General features: G+C 40.5%; 1 protein-coding gene across 4 annotated transcripts in view; it reads right to left on the bottom strand.

Annotated features, from left to right (window-relative positions):
* The window catches only part of PALD1 (phosphatase domain containing paladin 1), a 135,973-nt gene extending 114,808 nt beyond the window's left edge, over nucleotides 1-21,165 (bottom strand). Inside the window, exons 1-2 of one of the 4 annotated variants that reach the window (XM_089510427.1) lie at nucleotides 21,078-21,165; nucleotides 18,346-18,447 (exon numbers count right to left, since the gene is read on the bottom strand). Coding sequence is in view for 1 of the 4 variants with exons in the window: in XM_089510425.1 (XP_089366551.1) it covers nucleotides 15,411-15,463 (53 nt within the window). In the remaining 3 variants the exon portion in view is untranslated. Of the gene's footprint in view, nucleotides 1-2,362; nucleotides 2,809-15,410; nucleotides 15,623-18,345; nucleotides 18,448-21,077 lie in introns of those variants that run through there. The other 3 variants (XR_016280086.1, XM_089510425.1, XM_089510426.1) reach the window with 3 other exon arrangements.

Here is a 21,165-nt window from a genome sequence, read left to right as displayed (position 1 = left end):
AGCATTAGCAGTATTTCCAACACGAGGGGGTCCGGAACGGTAAAACTGTAAAACTAATTTGAACTATATTATTTCCTTATAAGATATTAAAATATGGATATAAATGAATATCCAAATGAAATATGCACATTAATTAAACATATTACTACACTGAGTGGGGGGGGGGGGAACAGCCTCTGCATGTAGACGTAAAGGGGTGGGTCCTATGGGTAAAAGGTTGAGTACCACTGCCCTATAGCACTTGATACTTAGCAAAAGCAATAACACTTACATTTCTATACCACTTGATAGTGCTAAGCACTCTCTAAGCAGTTTATAATGTGTTAGCCAATTGCCCCCAACAAGCTGGGTACTCATTTTACAGAAAGAATGGAAGGCTGAGTCAACCTGGAGTCCTGCATGGTCAAATTCACAATGTTTTGACTGAAGATACCAGCATCTTACCACTGCACCACCAGGGCTCCTTTTGGTCATCCCCCATCCAAGTACCAAGGACTGACCTTGCTTAGCTTCCCAGATCGGATGGGATCTGGTGACTGCAGGAACAGGGAGGTTCAAATATTTCCTCTGCATCTTCCCTGCATTGTCCTATTGATTGGCTCTGGGAAGAGTGCCAGTCAGTTGGGTGAGGGGAGCTTTTCACTCGCACTGGGGAGAAACAGCTAAGCAGCTGGCCTAAGCACCCACCACAGCAGGTTGTAGCTAAGGTCTCTAAGGAGCATATGAGCTGCTCACATGTGCCCTATACATAAAATTGCTCCCCTACTACTGCTGCAGGGCAAGACGTTTACACTGGAAGAGAACCTAGAAAGATGACCTCTTCCATGCCTCTGACTAGGTAGATTCTGGTTCACAGGCATTTATCACACAGTAAGTCTGCTCATTTTATCAGGTGCCAAGAGACTGTTTATTTATTTTTCTCGAACAGGCGAACATAACTATTCCCATTCAATGTTCACAAACCAGTTTTAAACTTTCCCAATCTAAACCCACATTCCCAGGATTGCACCTTGTATATCTCCTCTTACCTTTAGGTCAAGAGCACAGTCCAACTCCTATGGAAATGGAAATAAGATTGCAGCTAAAGTCTACTTCTTAAATTGTTAAACAAACTATCATGTGAAGCATTTTGTTTCCATCCCTTTCACCACTGAGTATTTTTCCCTCTGCAGTAAATGCTGGTGGTTTTTTTTTCCTTAGCTATATCACAATGTTTTGATAACTGTTAGGCTTATAACAACCCAGAAGATGCACAAAAGACGCAGGATACAGGCCAAAGGAACTTGCTACATGGGATGTTTTCTGAATCTGGCAAGAGAAGAAATGAAACTAAGGCTTTAATTTTAAAGCACACTTGGAAATGTATTCTGTTGACATCAGGGTTCAAATCTGCATGCTTAAACTCATGGTGGGGATCTACTCTAAACAAAAATGGGGTGGCATGAGTCACATACAGGCCACCTATGATTCTGCGGGCTTTTTATTGCTCAAAAATCCAAAATTACATTGCCCAGAATCCCAGCTTTTAAAAAAAAGCAAAGCAATAAACAAACTGCCATGACCTCTCTTGACTCAGAAAGAATAATTTTCCAGTCCACAAGAAACAAAAAAATCCAAGTACGTAATTCCCTATCGGATATCAAGATTTCTATCAGTGTAACACTGAACAATCTTCAGGGTGTGTGTGCACAGGCACTAGGCTTTTTCAGATGAGTCCAGTATGAGCACAGTGGAGGGTGAACTGCAGTTCTTTCTCAATTAGCCTATCTCCAATTTACTGCATTCTCTAGATGAGTTGGACTACAACTCCCATCACACACACACACCTCAAGAATGGCTGTAGACCAAGGCTTCTGGAGGGCACTTGGCTTGGGAAAGTCTGCCCTGCAGCTATATCTAGGATCTGTCAGAATATGAAGTCATGATGCTGTTATCTAGCAAAAACCTGCAGAGAGAACTGCAAGCTTCCTGCACCATTTCCACTCTGGCTGTCAAAACTGAACAGATCGCATTCACCAGCATTCAGACAACACGCAACATATATGAATACAAGACCCTCCAAAACTCTAAATTACAAGAAACAAAAAGAGGCAGAGAATGGTTGAACACTTGGCATTCATGTCCCTCATGTTAAAAGAAGATGCAGAAGAAACCCCTCCCCCAAAAATGGCCACAGAAAGTATGTAATGGAGCAAAGAATATGGAAACTCAAAATAAGGGAGAGAATCCTGTTTGCAGATGGCATGCAAAACCCACATAAAGAGGTTTCTTGTAGAGTTGCACAAGAAACGCCTTTTAAAGTGATGGAGGCAGGGGTTAGAACCATAAAAGAGAAGAGCAGTATATGGAGCTATGAAGGTACCTGATTTTAAGCTGCTGGGCAGAGCATCCAGGGATCCTCTCAGGTGCACTGATGAATTTAGGTATTCTTTTCTTTCTGGGGGGGAGGGGGATAGGAGAATTTCAGGGCTTCAAAAACATACCACCCAACTTTTCTGCTGTGATATTAAGAAGGCTTTTCTTCTTTCTCTCTGCCAATCCTCAGGACATTCCATCAATGACTTGGTACTTCTACTACTTCAGTGATGAAGCAGTTAAACCCATCTTTTTTTTCCCCTTTAGGGCAGCTGGGGAGAAGAGGAGGAGAGAAGGGGAGAGAAGCGAGCAAGCCGCAGCGGAGACTGTAGCACTTTGTTTTCTCGAGATCAAATCCCAGCCACTGCCAACACAAACAGGACCAGCAGAGCAACGGGAGCTTGCACTCTCAGAGCGGAACAGCCTTGACTGTCTGTGTGCTGAGGAGGAGGAAGAAGAGGAGGAGATGTGGATGTGGGGGTGGACTTCCAGAGAGGGCCAGCTCTGTGGGCCTCTCTACCAATGGCAAGCTCAGGATTCCTGGCACCCAAACTCACACATGCTAGGTTGGGAGAGACTGCAGGCCCTGTATATAGAGAGATATAGATAATGAGGAAGGGACAGGAAAGGGCTCCTCCTGCAGGAATCCAGTTGCTGCCTGAGCCTCTTCTGCACCCTCTTGAAATCCAGCACCCTCTTGGTTGCTAAAAGATGTGTAACAGCTCTGCTCACAGTTAATATGAAGGATAAATGATTGCCACTTTTGTACCGTGTACATCCTGCCATAGGGGAGTTGAGGAAGTTACTAACATGCCCACTCTGTGCCAAATGGCACTCTCCCATTCCCACCTGGTTTGGTGGATCTGCCCTGAAGAATGAATAAACATGGAAAGGGGATGATGGTCCATGCTTTCAAGGTGTCACTTGCAGTAACTTCTTCAACTCTTCAACTCCCCTGTGGCAGGATTTACATGGTACAAAAGTGACAATCATTTATCCTTCATATTAATTGTGAGCACAACTCAGTTACTCATCCTTCACCCACTTTTTTTTGTCTCTGCAATTTTGCCCCCAAAAAGAAGAGAAATACCACAGCACAAAGAAAGACAAAAGCAGCAAGTCTAAATGAAAATGAATCATTGAATCGTGGTAGAGTATTAGACCTTTTTTTAGTCTTGATCCTTAAAGTTAACCCCTTTTTATCTTTTTTCTGCCTTTTTTCCTGCAATAATGCCTCATATATATGCACACATCATGAGTCTAACTATTATGTGAAACAAGCACTGTAACTGTTTCATGCCACTGTAAATTGCCATGACTCCATCTTAAGGAATCCTGAGATTTGTAATTTGGTGAGTTACTTACGGTAGATGATACCAAGGTACACTAAGATTAGAAGGACTGAGGTTTAAATACACTTCATTCTGGAGAACAGACAGGCACTCAGAGTATCATGGAAACTGCCTTTCAGAAGAACATACTAGAACTAGCAAAAAATTTTAAGTACAAACTACATCCAACTACAAATTCCAAGATTCCTAGGGATGAAGCCTGGACAACTGAAATGGTATGGAAATGACATAACTGTGTAATGCAAATACAAGTTTCTTTGTTGTGTCCAAAAAAGATAGAAGCTCTAAAAAATAGAAGGAGAAATACAAAGGCTTGCATGAGACAATCAGCAGCAAGGCAAAAGAAAATAGCTGGTTGAAGCAAACCTTAAATGTAAGTTACAGCCTTAAATTAATAGTGCAGTGATATAAGATTACAGTTTGATATCTCAGACAGTTCAAATTAAATCTATATTGCTTTTTCCATATTTTATAGTTTTAGACCTATTTTAATGGATAAACTGTTTATTTTGAAATTATGTGCTTTGTGGTTTTAGACTGTACGCCATAGGCAGGTCTTATCTTGTTTTTGATGATTATGTAAAGCGTTGTGCAAAACTTACAACGCTATAGCTGTATAAAGTTAAATAATTTTTAACAATAACAACAACACAATATAGAAAGCTTGTTTTGTGCTTTGTAAGAGGATGGGATCTCACATGGGACCTAGATTTCTAAATAAAGACTTGGCAAGAAGAAGCATTCTTCTATACACCAGACATTCTTACCTACTAGTGGAGAAAAGGTGAGTCAACAAAACAAAAACAAAAAAAGTGAAAATGAAAAAAGCCAATTCCTTCTTTCAGTTTCTAGGAAAAGAAGGCGATTATTTAAGTGGTTCTGCTTCCAACAAACCAAAATTAATCACCTGTGCTTCACTTATCTGTAAAGTAATGGGCCATCACTGTAACAATTTATAGTGGGAAGCCATCAGAGAAGAATAGAGGGAGCAGGGTGGACATCACCAGGCAGTATGTAAAAGGATCTTGTAGCATCTTTGAGACTGAGGGCCTCTACAGGCAGGATGCCTGCAGCCACCCTTTTTTTGACCTGGATTGTTGCCCTGTATCAATAAGATTCAAAGAGATTTCCTCCAGAACCACACCCTTTTTACGCCCTTTCAATAATCATCCAAAACTGCTGCAGTCCAACACTTCAGCACATTATGCCTACTTCATTTGCCTCTTTCATTTCTTTTCATGGAACAACTCAAACTGCCAGTAATAACCTTTAGAGCCTAAACAGTTTGGGTCTAAGAATGAAGAAACATCATATCAGTTTTCCTTTCATTAAGTGGAGACTTTTCTTTGTATCTAGCCAATACAGTATCTGAAACTTGTACATTTGGGTCTCCTCAGTTGTTAGGGATATTCAAAGACACAGCCGTATTAGTCTGCAAATAAGCATGCAAAGGGATCTTGTAGAACCTTTGAAACTAACTCATAGACTTGAGCCTATTTCCTTGAGGAAGTAACTCAAGTCCTCATCTGAGGAAGTAGGCTCAAGTCTAGGAAAACTCATGCGACCAGTGTCTTTCTTTCAGTTAGTCTCAAAGTTATTACAAGATCCCTTTGCATACTGCCTGGTGAAGTCCACCCTGCTCACTCTCTTCCTTTCTAATGGCTTCCCACTATATAAAAAAAAAGATACTTACTTTTAGCCAGGCATGTTGTTTGAGCTGCAACAGCAAAGAGATGTCCCTCCTCCTCCCTTGCCTCACAATAATATACACAAAACTGACCAGGGCTGCATCCGCACTTCAGAAAAAATCCAGTTTGACATATCTTTAACTGCCATTGCATTTATCTGCTCAGTGCTATGAAATTCTGTATTGTTTTGTGAGACATTTAGCCTTCTCTGTCAGAGAACTCTGATGCCACAACAAACAACAATTCCCAGAATTCCACAGTATTGAGCCTTGGTAGTTAAGGTGGCATTTCTACAGTATAGATGCAACCTAGGCTTTGTTGCCATTTGAAGCAGAAAATTCCTGATATGACTCTTTGGCAGTAAAAATTTCAAGAAAATAAATAAACAAACAAACAAACAAATAAATAAAATACTGAAATCTGATGGGTAATTCAAGGCACATGAAATCAAATGTATAATAGCAGAGCTGGTTCTCTATGGGGGGAAATGGGAAGGGGAATCATTGGTCTATTCTCATCTGCCCACTCCACTATCGTCAATAGTAAAAGACTGTAGGAGCTGTTACCCAAAACAACTGGAAAATCTAAAGTTACCCACTCCTGAGCTAAAAGAAGCTATTTAAAACCTCTTGGTATTAGGATTCAAACTGTTTAATAGGGAATTGTTTTTCAGAAGCCTCTGCTTGTCTGCTTTAACAGACTCCTTTTTCATTTATGTAATTTATTTTTTATTTATTTTTAGTAATTAACTGTTTGGCTATGCAGTTCCACTGCTATTTTCCTTTCTGAATGATTACTGTTGTATTGCTTGGTATTCTAGGCTGTTAGATACCATAGGCATTTTATGGAACATTACGTTCAACGTATTTACTGTACAGAGCATCCTGATGCCCTCCACTGACCCTGCTGATTAGAGATCATGAGCATATAGTCCAACCCATTTGGAGATCATGAAACTGGGCATGATTATGACTTCTTCAGTATTTGTTTCTTGCTTTCTACCCAGCCTATTTTCAGCTGGCTGAAGAGAATGGGACTCTGACAGAGTGACTAGATTTCCTCCTTATCCAGGACATGTCCTACATTTCAACCTTCTGTCCAGAAGGAATTTCAAAATCTTTTTCATTTTGAGAATGACTAAGAAGCATGAATTTATATTCATATTTGTGTTTTACCTTTTATATGGCAATGCCTTACATTTTTTCTTGAATGTCCTACATTCTGCAGTGCCTTGTCCTCATTTGCTGTTACGACATCTGGTCACCCTGGACTCTGATGGATTTCAACTCCTAACACTTTTGCTATGTTTAGCAACAGTGTTCATAGTTTAGAACTGAATGCTTAATGGGATATGTAATATCTTAATATTTATGTACTGTTACCTTTTATTCATAGTTCTATTGCATAGATTAAGATTCTGTAGGCTGTTTTTCTTGTTAATTGCTTATGCTACCAGTTACCCGATGGCAGTTTCGCTGTAAGCCATCTTGACTTTTGTAAGAGAAGATGATATACTACCTCCAAAATTGCGGAGCAAGGAACGCAAATGTATTTTAAAAACATGTCCAATTTATCTGCATGTATAGTTCACTTCTAATAATATTTTGGATCAGTATCCTAAGACATAGGAAGCATAGCCACACTGTAAAAATAGTTTGTAAAAAGATCTTGTAGCACCTTTGAGACTTATGGAAAGAAAGAAGTTGGCAGCATGACCTTTTGTAGACTTCAGTCTACTTCCTCAGAAGTTTAAATTTAAATTCCTCTAAATGCATCTGAGGAAGTAGACTGAAGCCTAGGAAAGCATGTGCTGCCAACTTTTTTCTTTCAGTTAGTCTCAAAGGTGCTACGAGATTCCTCTACATACTGATTCTACAGACTAACACGGCTATATCTTTGAATTCTACCACTCTGTAAAAATAGTTGACAAACAAGAGAAAAATTAGCTCACAGAGGAAGCACTACAAAATCAGATACAGATCATAACTCAGAGCTGATAGGAAAAAAACATTCCTGTGACAGATTATTTCAAAATCCCAGGCTCTAGTGCCTATAGTGTCTGCAAAATAACAACAACAGCAATGATTATTTCAAAATCCTAGGTTCTCATGCTTATAGTTCCTGCAAAATAACAACAGCAATGAAGCACAGATACTCAACTTCAGTTCTGTGCTAGGTTCTATTCTGTAAAACACAGACACAGAAAGAGCAGAATTGAATTATTTAAAGTCACTGTAATCCAAGATGAAGACTAGAGAAAGGACAAAGATTATACCCACAATCCAGGCTGCTACTCCTCAATTGGGCAAAATGGCAGGAGTGGGCCACGAGTGCTAACCTCATCACTTCCCCATCTTCTGAAATCTTCTTGTGGTTCACGCGTTTCGTTAGAGGAAGCATTTGTCTACATGCCAACGATGCACAGAGAGAGTGATTCATTTAGACTTTATATTTCTCCCAACAATATTGTCAAGTTTCACTGCAACCGCCAAGAAGAAACCAAATATTTATGGGAGATCATCAGTCTAAAGGAAAAGTAGTGAAAAGGGATTCAGCACAATAAACATCAGGAAGAGTAGGGAAAGTGGAATGTAAACGGAACCCAGACAGTGCCCGAAAATGGTAAAGCCTGAAGTCCTGAAACTTTGCTAACACAATGTTCATGTTGTGGTTGTTAGATAAGAGCCAAACTTCATTTACCCCTTACTAGCTGGCATTAGGAATTATGTTCTGCATTGACAAGACCAAGGAACTATTTGCTGGTTGTAAGCAAGAATGTGCTAAGCTCTGCAACTTTTACTCTTTTCCAGCAAAACCAAGTAAATTCTAATTAAGCCCAGACTCCACAACTTAACTTTTAAAGAGTAATTTGCTATATAAATTGTTGTTGCTCAGAATGCCATGGCCTAGTTTCACTAGGTTTGCCTCATTCCAAGGCTGGTACTGATGATTCTTAGGATAAGCAATATAAAAACATGTGTAATGTGTAGTAGAACCATTACATTCATTATAGTGGAAGCCAGAAGGCAAGACTGAGAAACTAAAATCTACATCACTACTTCCAATGTTTAATTTCAGGTAAGCATTCAGTTGGGATGGCATCAGATCCCATTTGATATTGGACATTAAGCAGGGTCAGCCCTGCTTAATACTTAGATGAGAAACCACTGACAAATACCAGATGCTGTAAGTGATATTACAGAAGAAGGAACTGGCAAAACCACATCTGAGTATTCTTTGCCTAACAAAAGCCTACGAAATGTATGGGGTAGCCATAAGTTGACAGGTGACTTGAAGATGCATATATGCAAACAAGTAGTCAGCATTGGACAAAATGTAATGCATTAAACACAAGAAATATTACAGAGAAATAATTAATTAGGTTTGGAAAATATGAGTATAATCCTACATATGTATAGGATGCACACACACAATACATATATAGAAGAAAGTCCCATTGATTACTCCCTGGTGGGCACTAAGAAAATTCTTAAGATGTTTTCTTCTAAAAAACTCAAAATGGGAAAGGGTTGGATGTTCACACAATCTCTACTCGAATGTTTAACTTTTTAAAGTAGCAAAAATAAACACTAAGCAGGAATAGTAGAATCTGGAAAAAAATAAAGCCTCCTGTCATTGCTACAGGATTCTTTTTACTTTGTCTCTAGGCCAGCTTTTGAAATAAGGTCGGTTGCCAGGCTGTTTCCAAGCAACAGAGATTTCCTCTCACAGATTTTTGCTGTTATTATTACTGCCACAATAGTATTTGTCAAGCAAGAATGCCAAAGAAGAAAGGTGGGAAACAGCTCAGAATTAACTTTTCTGATGAAAGAAGTTGCAAAGAAGTTCGTCCTGAAAGAAGACATAAGTAACACATACCTTTATATATCATAAAACGTTTTAAGGAAACGATGCAAGTGTACTGCGATAGCCCCTAACATGTGACGATCCTATACACAAGCTTTCCCAGTGCTTTACTCCCAGTGCCACATTGCCAGAAGAAGGGGACTGTCTACATGCTGTATATACTCATGTATAAGTCTAGAAATGTAGGTCAAAAAATTGACCCCAAAAAACCTGAGTTGACTTATCCATGGGCCAACGTAAGTATTGTATCTTAACTCTTATTTAAAAGAAGGAACCATCTTCTGACGAAAAGCAAGAGTATAATACATGAAACACCGACCCCCCCTACTCTCTCATCCATCCAGTCTTAAGAGTGAGCACAAAGAGTTATGTCTGCTGGACTTTTGTAAGTTCTTTGACATTGTTAGATCCCTTGCTATATGCCCCCTGACTTATAGACGGGTCACAGCAAAATCCATAATCTGGCTCCAAAACTTGCCCTCGACTTATACATGAGGTCAACTTATAGCCAAGTATATACGGTAGATATCCTTCCACACCATCTCAGCACAGAACAACACACCAACAACACCTTGACAAAATGCAGACCTGTGACTAACGTATTTTTTTCTCCTGTATGATTTTCAATACCTTTGCCTGATGAAGAAGCCAGTGAAGCTTGAAAAGCTTGCAGCATGTATTGTGTGCATATTGGTTGGCCAATTAAAGGTATCACTGTTTTGTAGATTTTGGTTGTTATTGTACTTTGCTATATGGCCAAGACAGCTACCCCTGAATAAGCTTTCTTATTAATATGGATTAATGTGAACTTAGGCCTGTGTTCCTGAATGATTATATGCATTTTTGCTTTAATGATGGTTTGAAAAACTGAAGTGGATTGGGGTGGGAATCAGGAGAGGGTCGGGAAAGGTGCCATCCAGGGATGTTTCCCTATCAAACATGTGTAAGTCAAAGCTGTTTGATGTTGTGATAAGTATGATAGGCTACAGTTAGGATAGGTTTGGCTCAGGCTTGCCATAAGTCAAAAATGATTTGGAGACAAACAACAACAAACAGTTAGGAAAACAGTGACCTTAGGGTTGCGGTCACAATGGCATGCCACTTCTATAAAGACACACAAACAAAATGGTTTTGATCCTGTCTGATCTTGGAAGCTAAACAGGGTCAGCCCTTTTCAGTACTTGAGTGGGAGAACACCAATGAATACCACACTGGTGGCGCAGTGGTTAAATGCCTGTACTGCAGCCATTCACTCAAGACCACAAGGTTGCGAGTTCAAGACCAGCAAAAGGGCCCAAGCTCGACTCAGGCTTGCATCCTTCCGAGGTCGCTAAAATGAGTACCCAGATTGTTGGGGGCAAATTAGCTTACTTGCTAATTAGCTTACTTGCTGTTCACCGCTATGATCTTTGGAATAACGGTATATAAATAAAACAAAATTATTATTATTATTATTATTATTATTATTATTATTACTGTAGGAAGGAGTTGGCAAAACCACCTCTGATGACTCGTTGTCTAAGAAAACCCTATGAAATTCATGGGGTTGCCATCCATCTAGAGGCAACTTGAAGGCAAACGTTCACGCACGCACACCAAGTCCTTTCTTTCTTCCTCTTTCCCAAGCTGCTTCTTACACCATCCTGCTTGATTAAGAGATTTGCAATTCTCAAAATCTATACAGACTTCTATGTCTTTTTCAGATGACTCAATGAAGATATGACCATAATATGGATCTGGGAGTTCTTCTTGTGCATTGCGACCTTTGCTGTAAAAATAAATAAATAAGAGAATGTCTTAACTGAATACCTTAACTGGGTAACTCTTTAAATTAATTCTAGCTTTGCCATGACAGAGAGAGGGTGACTTGGACTGAATAAAAATAAGACAGCAGCCCATAGTTGTGGGTGAGGTGATTATTAATGATGCTCAGTTTAATGATGCTCCTTTTTCTCATGAACACACACGTCTTTCAGCAAAACACATGTACTGTTTTCCTCCTATATCTCAAACACTCTCCCAAGACATCTAACTTTTCATTTTCGATATGTGTCTCACAATGCTAATTAAAGCAGTTATTTTTTACTTTAATTCTGGATCCCAACCTTTTATTTGACACCTTGGTTTCTTCCCTGCATTACTATGTAGCATATTTTAAAAGCTTCACGAAGTTGTCTAATGCTGACCTCTCCTGGCAAAACAAAGCATTCTCAACCAAAGGGTTACACAAAATATTGTAGGCAGCCTCCCTTGACTTCATGCCCTCTGTGGGAGTTATAGTTTAAAACATCTGTAGGGAACAAAGCCTGTAAAGGCTGATTCAAGGGCATGGCATTGTAAGTAGTGACCAGGTCAACAGCACAAGGCAAGCTGGCAATTGCATGTTTAGGATCTGGGATACAGACTTAAAGCACTACTTTATCTAACTCTCATGCAGAAACTAGATCCATGCAACTTTCATCTAACCACCAAGAAGGCTCTCTCCTGTGTCCCCACCATAAGAGCCTGTAAGGGTTGTTGGACAAATATACTCACACAGTCTCATATGGGCAGATATGGGCTTTCAGATAATCTACCCCAAATGAATAAAACAGACTAAAGAACTTAAAACAGAATTGTACACACATGTCCGTCACAGCTCATGAATTTGTCTTTCTCTACAGATGCTCAAAAGGAAGCCTAGCAATACCGCAGGCTACTAAAACAAGACTAAAATATTACTAAATATTACTTCATGTGACACATGGGCAGGCAGGCACAGGCTCACTCCACAGCAAAGACCATGCAACTCAGTGTAAGCAAAGGCAAGACTTTCTTACCTCCCTGTTTGGGGATCCAGACCACCAGAGACCTAGCTTCTGTAACATCTGTTCTTGTTGTGTGCCTTCAAGTCATTTCTGACTTATGGAGACCCCTAAGGCAAACCTATCATAGGGGTTTCTTGGCAAGCATTAGTGCCCATGTATCCCATGTGGGTGTTCACCATGAAGTTTGAAGTAATAGCCTTCTTGTAATGATGTAGCTAAGCATACAAGGACTTCTGCTTGGGAAAGCAATTAGTACAGCAAACATGCAGCCGGGGAAGGGGGGGGGGATTGCCAGTCAAGTCAACAGCTCCCATTTGATTGTTGCATCTATGTATTGTACTGTCTGCATGACAAGGACAGGTAGTGAGAAACTCACAGTGTCAGCAAAATATTACTTAAAATAATTAATATTTGCCTTGCCAACAACAACAGAGCAATACACATATTAACATGGGAATCACTCCTCCTTACCCAGGGTCGCATAGTGTGTGTGTGCATACATACACACCTAACTCTCTTCCCTGCCAGCATTCTCAGAAGATGCCAGCCACAGATGTAGGCTAAAAATCAGGAATAAACTCTTCTAGAACATGGCCACATAGCCCGAAAAACCCACAAAAATGATTACTTAAAATAAATGATATGTATGCCCCTACATATCCTTCCAGCAAAATGGAATTCACATGCCAAAAAAACACTGGTCACTTCCAGAAAAGTGGAAACTTCAATAAGACTGTGAAGACGGCATATTTAATTCTTATTAATGTAAGAAATAGAATCCTACCAAATCCAGTAAGAGTGGGTATCCAAGGGCCGAATGATAAAGAGCCCTTTGCCAGCTATCCAAGCTCTTTTAACTCAGGAATCTGTAAACCTTCATGTCTTAATGAATGACTATTCCCATCATCCCACAGTACTGGCCAAGGTGGACGTCATGTGCTAAAAAGCACTGCTCACTGCTCCAACATTGCCAACCTGGAGGTACTAAGAAGCAAAAGGTAAGGCATGATGCAGTCAAAAGATGTGTTCTCCCAGTGAGCTATGGTCCATCTCTTTTTTGGCAGATGAAACCAACAAGCTGCACAGGTTGTGAAGGACACAAGTGCAATGACATACTTTCACATCCATAAAATGTGTTCTGCTTAGGAAGGAGGAAATATAAAACAATCGCTGGGGACAGCACAAGGAGGAACTGCTCACAACAACTGCAGAAAGAGATCTTTAATAAGAGACCATTTTTTCCTGTGACAAAACACTAAAGTGATGCATTTATAGAGGAACAAAAGGTGGACCAGCAAGGGCTGGAGGATGGAGTGTCACGGAAGCCACATGTCATGCGCTCATTCCAAGTACTACAGTACTTGTAACTGGCAATGCAAATCAAACATAATTGAGACTTGGGTGCTTTGCCTCCCATATGATAAGGTCCTAAGTCTCCTCTAGCAGCAAGACGTTTGTACTAAACTGGAGAATACTGACTATAACAGTGATCACATGAGAAGACGAGAAATGCCCCCTTCCCTGCCTCCAGGGTATATAGGGAGCCAAAGGAAGGGAACTAAAGCAGAGAAAGTTCTACTACGTAAGGGAAAGATGGGTCTCCTGATTTCCCAGCACTGCTCTTCATTTTATTCTTGCAGACAAACAGTAAAGGATCACTGACTTCAGCATATTAAATGCTAGGTGGGGTAGAACAATGATATTAATGCTTTAGATATGCACAAACTACTTCATAAGAATTGGTTATTTCTTGACATACTTCACAATGGGCATGGAGGCCAAGATGAATCAGTGCCCTTCTTCCCTCCCTTCTCCCAGGGTGACCAGATATCCTCACCATGAAATGTAGGACCTTCAATAAAAATGGAGGACACGACCACACAAAAGCTCAAAACACCCCTATAAATGTAAATCCATGCTCCTTAGTCATGCGGCAAATGGAGGCCATTTTGGAATTCCTACTGGACAGGTGGGTAAGATGTTGTTGTTGTTATTGTATCCTAGAAAAGGAAGACCTTTGGTCACCCTGGTAAATCCATGCTTTAGTCATGCTCAAAATAGAGGACATATTGGAATTCCTCCTGGACAAAAAGCTGAAATGCAGGACATATCCTAGGAAAAGGAGGACCTCTGGTCACTCTGCCTTCTTCCTGACCATAGTAGCACCAGGCCTGTTGGCAAAAAGTCATATCACCCTCCAGGAACCAGAGGGGGTCAGACACCAGATCCACTTCTTTTCCCCAGAAGATCTTAAGCACAAGAGGCAGCAAAGTGGTGCAAAGAACTAACTCCAGGACAAGGAGGTAGCACTTCCTGCCAGTGTCCAAGGAGGAGAGGCCAGAGTAGGGTGGCCAGATGTCCTCCTTTTCCAGGACATATTATACACCTCAACCTTCTCTCCAGGAGGATTTCCAAATGTTCTCCATTTTGAGCATGACTACAGAGCATGAATTTACATTTCTAGGAGTGTTTTGAGCTTTTATTTGGTCATGTCCCACATTTTTCTAAAATGTCCTACATTTTAGGTGCTTTGTCCTCCTTTGAAGTTATAACATTCGGCAAAGGTGACCTCCTTTTCCAGGACATGTCCTCCATTCCAGCCTTCTGACCAAGAGGAATTCCAAAATGCCCTCCATTTCAAACCTGACTAGGAAGCAAGAACTTAAATTTCTTAGGAGTGTTTTAAACTTTTATTTGGTCATGTCCTACGTTTTCCTTTAACGTCCTCTTTTTTGAGTGCACGAATTTATGAATTATGAATTTACGATGTTTAGCTTTTGTTTGGTCATGTCCTCCATTTTAGATTGTAAGCCTGAGGGCAGGGAACTGTCTTAATTAAAAATAAATAAATTGTAAGCCACTCTGAGAGCCTTTGTGGCTGAAGAGTGGGCTATAAATACTCCAAATAATAATAATAATAATAATAATAATAGAATACCCTCCATTCTGAGCATGACTAAGGAATGTTTTTAGCTTTTCTTTCGTCCTGTCCTCCATTCGTCTGGAATCCCCTCCATTCTGAATACAACTAAGAAGTCTGCATAATTTACATTTCTAGAGGAGTGATTTTAGCTTTTCTTTGGTCAGTCCTACATTTCTCTTTAATGCTCTCCATTTGGGGCATGCATGAAAAGAGAAGCATGCAAGCAAATGTACATTCCTAGGAGTGTGTGTGCAATTTTGTATTTGGTCTTGTCCCATTTTTCCCTGAATGGCTTACAGTTTGCAGTGCCTCTTGTCCTCCCTTGAGATACATCTGGTCCCCCTGGGAGAGGAGAAGAGAAGAATGGGGTTATGGAGGGGGGATCAAAAATCAAAAGAGAGTGGGACGGATCACTCACCGAAGGGGCTGCATTGCCCGCAGGCACTTGGGAGCCTTGTCTTCTGTGGGCATCCAACTCCAGGGCTCTGGGTCCCTTCTCTTTCTTTCTTCCTTCCTTCCTTTCTTTGCTTCCAGCTCCAGACTGGAGCCACAGTCTTTCTTTCAGTATCCTTCTCCCCCCACCTCCTTTGCTGCCTGCATGTGTGTGAGAGAAGGGAGGGCCAGGCCCAGAGCCAGCCGGCTGCTCACTCACAGCTGCACCAGCTGTTCCCACCACCAACAGATGGCTCTTCTCAGCCACTTTGTTCCTGTATTGTGCCTTCAAGTCCTTTCCAACTTAGGGAGACCCTATCCTGGGGTTTTCTTGGAAGGATTTATTTAGCAGGGGTTTGCGATTGCCATCCCCTGAGACATAGGAGATTATCACACACAGAGACGGGATAAGGATGGGATCACTCCCCCGTCCTTATCCCATCATTTCCTACAACCCATCCGTGACTGCACTAGCGCGAAAGGCTTTCAAATGGTAGCGCGGATCTCACCATTAACCCATTATTAAAGCACTATTGCAATAACGTGAAAGTCCCATTATTGCAAAATGCCAACCAAAGGAATTTATCACACACAGAGGCAAATCCCATGCAGAAACAGGATTTTAAAATCCGCTAAACACCTGCAAATCCGGTTTGTTTTTCAGATGCATTGGTGGAAAGAGAAACAGCGTGAAAATAATCCGAATGGAAAGCTGACAAAAAACACTCCTTTCTACTTTCGGAATTTCCCAAAAGTAAAAAGGAGCAGGTTTTGTCAGCTTTCCGTTTGGGTTATTTTCACGTTATTTCTCTTTCACGGAAACGTCATCTGAAAAACAACCCGCATTTGCATGTTTTTTTCTACTTTCTGTTCGGGTTAATCCCAAACATCATGTGAAAAACAACCCACAAAAGCGGGTTGTTTTCACTTTAAATATAGTTTCTGCACGGGATTCATCCCATGTGTTAAACTCCAATGACGCTTTAATAACAGGTTAATGATAGGATCTGTGCAACGTCATCTGAAAGTCGTCTGCGCAATTGCGATCAATTATGCTTTTCAGATGGGTTAATGAAAGGATCTGCGCAACATCATCTGAAAGTCCTTCCCCCAGTCGCACAGGAAGGATGAGACAGGAACGGGACAAGGATTGGATAACCCCTGTGTGATAATCTCCTGAGAGTGTGTGACTTGCCCAAGGCCCTCTGCAGTTATTCCCAAACTTTAGTACTCTGAGTGTTTTGGACTTCAGCTCCCCGATTCCCTAGCCTACTTGGCCAAAAGTCAGGAATTCTGGGACCTGAAGTCCAAAACATCTGGAGGACCAAAATTTGGGAATCACTGAGTGGGTTTCCATGGCCACTGGGTGACCACTGGGCAAGTCACACTCTCTCAGCCTCAGGGGAAGGTGGTGGCATACTTTCTCTGAACAAATCTTGCCAAGAAAACTTCAGGGTAGGGTTGCCATAAGTAGGAAATGACTTGAAGTTACAAAACAATGACAAGTTCACCTTACAGGTGCAACAAGTTCACTTTAGGGTTGCCGTAAGTTGGAAATGACACAACAACAAGAAGAAGCTCACATTAGGGTTGTCATAAGTTGGAAATGACACAATAACAACAAGAAGTTCATCATAGGGTTGCCATCAGCTGAAAGTGAATTTAACATACACAACACCTTAGGGGTGCGAAAAGTTGGAAATAACTTGGAGGCACACAACAATAACAACAACAACAACAACAACTTCACCTTCGTGTTGCCATCAGTTGGAAATGACCTGAAAGCACATAACAAAACAAATTGACCTTAGGGTTGCCATAAGTTTGAAATGACTTGAAGACACACAACAAAAACAACAAGTTCACCTTTGGGTTGTGATAAGTCAGAAAAGACTGGCACACAGCAAAAGCAACAACAGCAGGCTTTGAAGCTCCACTGCCTTTCTCGTCATGCAAAATATGTTTTTAATAAATCATACAGGAGAAGAAAAGTGATTATGCTAGAGTCATCGACCTACATTTTGTAAGAAATGTTGTCTTTGTGTAGTTCTGTTGTTCTGGAGGATTCTCAGTGCAAGCAAAGGCTACTCCCTTTCTTGGCCATGTGGACACAAAGGACAAGAAATGAAATGTAAGTGAATTGGTTTTCTTGGCAACATTTGCTCAGAGGGTGGGGGTTGCCCATGCCTCCCTCTGGGGCTGAGAGAGTGTGACTTGCCCAAGGTCATCCAGTGGATTTCCATGCCTTAGCTCTTTTTGAACTCTGTTTTCCAGAGTTGTAGCCCAATGCTCAAACCACACTAGCTTGCATGATGGATTTTCTGCATTTTGGTTGGCCAATAAAGGTATCACTCTTTTGTGGATTTTGCTGGCCAAAACAGCTACTCTTTAATATTTTTCCTGGCTACATGACGTAATTGAAAAACATGTGGCAGGTTTCAGAAAGATCAGTGGTGAAATCCAAGCTTCCAAACGAAACAATGTGCCAGCGAGTAAGAGAAATGTACTACTTTTTTAGAATTCCTCTTAAAGCGTCAGTGGAATTCTTTACATCAGTATAATTTCCAATGCAAAATGTTATTATATGTTGCAAATATTTTTAGCTCCTTTTGTACAGGCTTCTGACATTTGTGGATAATGTATTATGGAAATTACATCTTTATCCATTTGTGATGTTCAGCTTTAAGGCCTAGTCTTAATGCATAGGTTCCATTCATTTTATCAGCATAATATAAGAATTGCAACTAGAGGAGGGTCTCAGTTTACGAATTGCATTCCTGGATTTGTGTTGTAAAATTAAACCATTTCCATAGAGAATCATTTAATACTTGGGGTAATGTGTTCCAACACAGCTGAAGTAGCCAAAAGTTAGCAATTTTACCAAACAAGAAATTTAAAGAGACAAAAACATCAGAACTCACCCTTTCTAGGTAGGACAGGACAGGAGAAATGGCAGATGCTCTCCAAGGGGACCAGAGTAGGCAGCAACTCCTGGTTCCAAGTGAGCCATTAGATTATAGTTCCTTATCAAAGAGTATAAAGACAGAGTGAAAGAAACTCAGTAATATTGTCTTTTCTTATGTCCAAACTCTAACTCACCCTCCTTATGTCTCTTGTGTCTTCTGTCACAAAGGTGTGCTGTTAGAGCTATGTGTTGTGGGTAAGACTTTCATTTATTTATTTCTGGAGAAACATTGAATTTGAAATGTTGTAAATGGAAGTATTTTAAAATTAGACTTGCCTGTGCACTTAAAAAAGAAGAGTGTAGTTGCTGCCCTTCTTAATAAGCAGGGCAATTTGAAATGTAATGAAAAATCTCAAATGGTGAGAATGATGTGCCGAAAATCAGTGCCAATAATAGCACTCTGCCTTTTGCAGCATTGTAGAAGTATTTCAAAGTCCTTAAATCTCTGTCAAGTGACTCTCTGTATCAAATTTATACTGTCTGCCAGATTTCCACTGGGACTAAGAATGACAGTATTCATTTTAAAACTATAGTTTAATCCCCATCTCTCATTTAAAAACCAGCCATATATGCCTGAAATGCTGTAAGCTGCTATTAAACCATATCTATGCAGCTGCCTGTATTTTGTACAAAGGATTCAAAACAGACCCAACAAAATCAGTATATCTTTTAAATACACACACACACGCACACATATTCAGACATACGCACCATATCATTATATATATATATATATTCAGATGCTTTTTTCAATGTGTGTATGTGTAGCCCACACCCCACTTCTGCCATGCATTAGCAGAATGATTGGTTAGAATACTAAGGAACCTTGTGGCTTCAGATTATACCCCAAGATTTTGTCTTGGCTGTCAAAAAAATTGCTAAAGCAAGGAATAAGAAGGGTGTTTTGCAACAGCCTATGCATATTTACTTAGATGTAAGCCTCACTGGAATTTGCTCCCAGGTAAGTAGGCATCAGATTCCAGCACTATTGCTCAAGAACAACCCAACTGCTCTTCTTCTTTGTTGTTGTTGTTATTGTTTGTCTTCAAGTTGTTTCCGACTCATGGTGACCCTAAAGGGTTTTCTTAGCAAGGTTTGTCAAGGCCATCTTCAGAGGCCAAGAGAGTGTTACCTACCCAAGGTCAACCAGTGGCTTTCCACGGTCAAGCAGAGAATCGAACCCTGGACTTCAGACCTGTAGTCCTATGCGCAAACCACTACACCACACTAGCTCCCTTCTTCATTACCTGTATCCAATATTTTTGTTAACTGACTCATGGCAACCCTGTAGATGAGACATCTGCAAGATTCCCTTTTCTCAACTGCCTTGTTCAAGTCCTGTAGGCTCAGTTGCATGCAGCATGACCTCCCTGACAGAGTATAACCATCTGGTGTGTGCTCTTCCTCTCTCTCTGCTGCCCTCTACCTTTCCCAGCATCGTTACTTTTCTAAAGAATTATGAATTCTTGTGATGTGGTCAAAGTACAACATCCTCAGTTTAGTTATCCTGGCTTCCAGGGAGAGTTCAGGCTTGATCTGTTATAGATTCTATTTGTTTGTGTTCTTGGCCATCCATGTTATCTTCAGCACTCTTCTCCAGCACCACATCTCAAGCGAGTTGATTTTTTTTCTATCAGTCTTCTTCACTGTCCAGCAATCACATCCATACATAGTGATGGGGAATAAAATGGCTTGGACTATCCTCACATTAGTATTAGTTATATCTTTGCACTTTAGTATTTTGTCCAGTGCTTTCACAGCTGCTCTCTCCATTTCTAGTCTGATTTTTTGACTATCATGTCAATTCTGGCCTATATTTGATCCAAACTACGAGAACTCTTTGACTGTTTCAGTTTTCTTATTGCCCAGGATGAATTCTTGAACCTCTTCTGTGATTGTGATCATCATCATCATCATCATCATTATTTGGTTTTCTTTTCTTAATGTTCAGCATTACGCCTACCTTGGCAGTTTCCTCCTTAACCTTCTTTAGCAATTGTTCCAGGTCCTTATTAATTTCTGCTAGTAGTATTGTGTTGTCTGTATATCAGGTTGTTAATGTTCCTTCCACCGATCCTCACTCTTCCTGCCTTTGACTCGAAGTCTGCTGGGCAAAAAATATTTTCATAAAACAGATTGAATAAATATGGTTATAGTATGCAACCTTGCCTTACCCCTTTGCCAATTGGGAACTATTTTGTTTCTCCATATTCTGTTCTAACAGCATCCGCTTGTCCTGAGTAAAGGTGACGCATCAAGATGATCAGATGCTGTAGCACTCCCATTGACTAAGAGGAAGCCATAGCTTTTCATGATCTATGCAGTCAAAGGCTTTGCTGTAATTAATAAAGCACATGCAGATTTTCTTCTCAAATTACTTGGTGCTTTCCATTATCCAATGTATGTTTGCAATGTGCCTCTTATTTTCCTAAATCCAGCTCGCACCTCTGGGATTTCTCACTCCATATACAGTATGGTTGGAGTATTTGCTGCAGAAGTTTGAACATGACTTTCTTTGCTTGCATTGGGGAATTAATGCAACGGTACTGTAATTACTGCAGTCTTTTATGTCTCCTTTTCTGTGGGTGAGAATGTATATTGACTAGCCCATAATTCTCATTTAGGTTACTCAGATACATATGGCATTTATGAGCAATGCTTGTTATACCATTTGTTGTACAGACCCACCTGCACCACCACATCTGTTACGCATGGACAGGATGTTGGGAAATGGTTGCTCTAATGTCATTTCCAGGAATATCATACAATAGTCAAA

Source organism: Sceloporus occidentalis, unplaced genomic scaffold, assembly GCF_023333645.1.
Source record: "Sceloporus occidentalis isolate IW3139 unplaced genomic scaffold, rSceOcc1.0.p SCAF_2, whole genome shotgun sequence".
Taxonomy (NCBI): domain Eukaryota; kingdom Metazoa; phylum Chordata; class Lepidosauria; order Squamata; family Phrynosomatidae; genus Sceloporus; species Sceloporus occidentalis.
The sequence above is the reverse complement of the archived record's forward strand: the minus strand, read 5'-3'. Positions and strand labels throughout refer to the sequence as shown.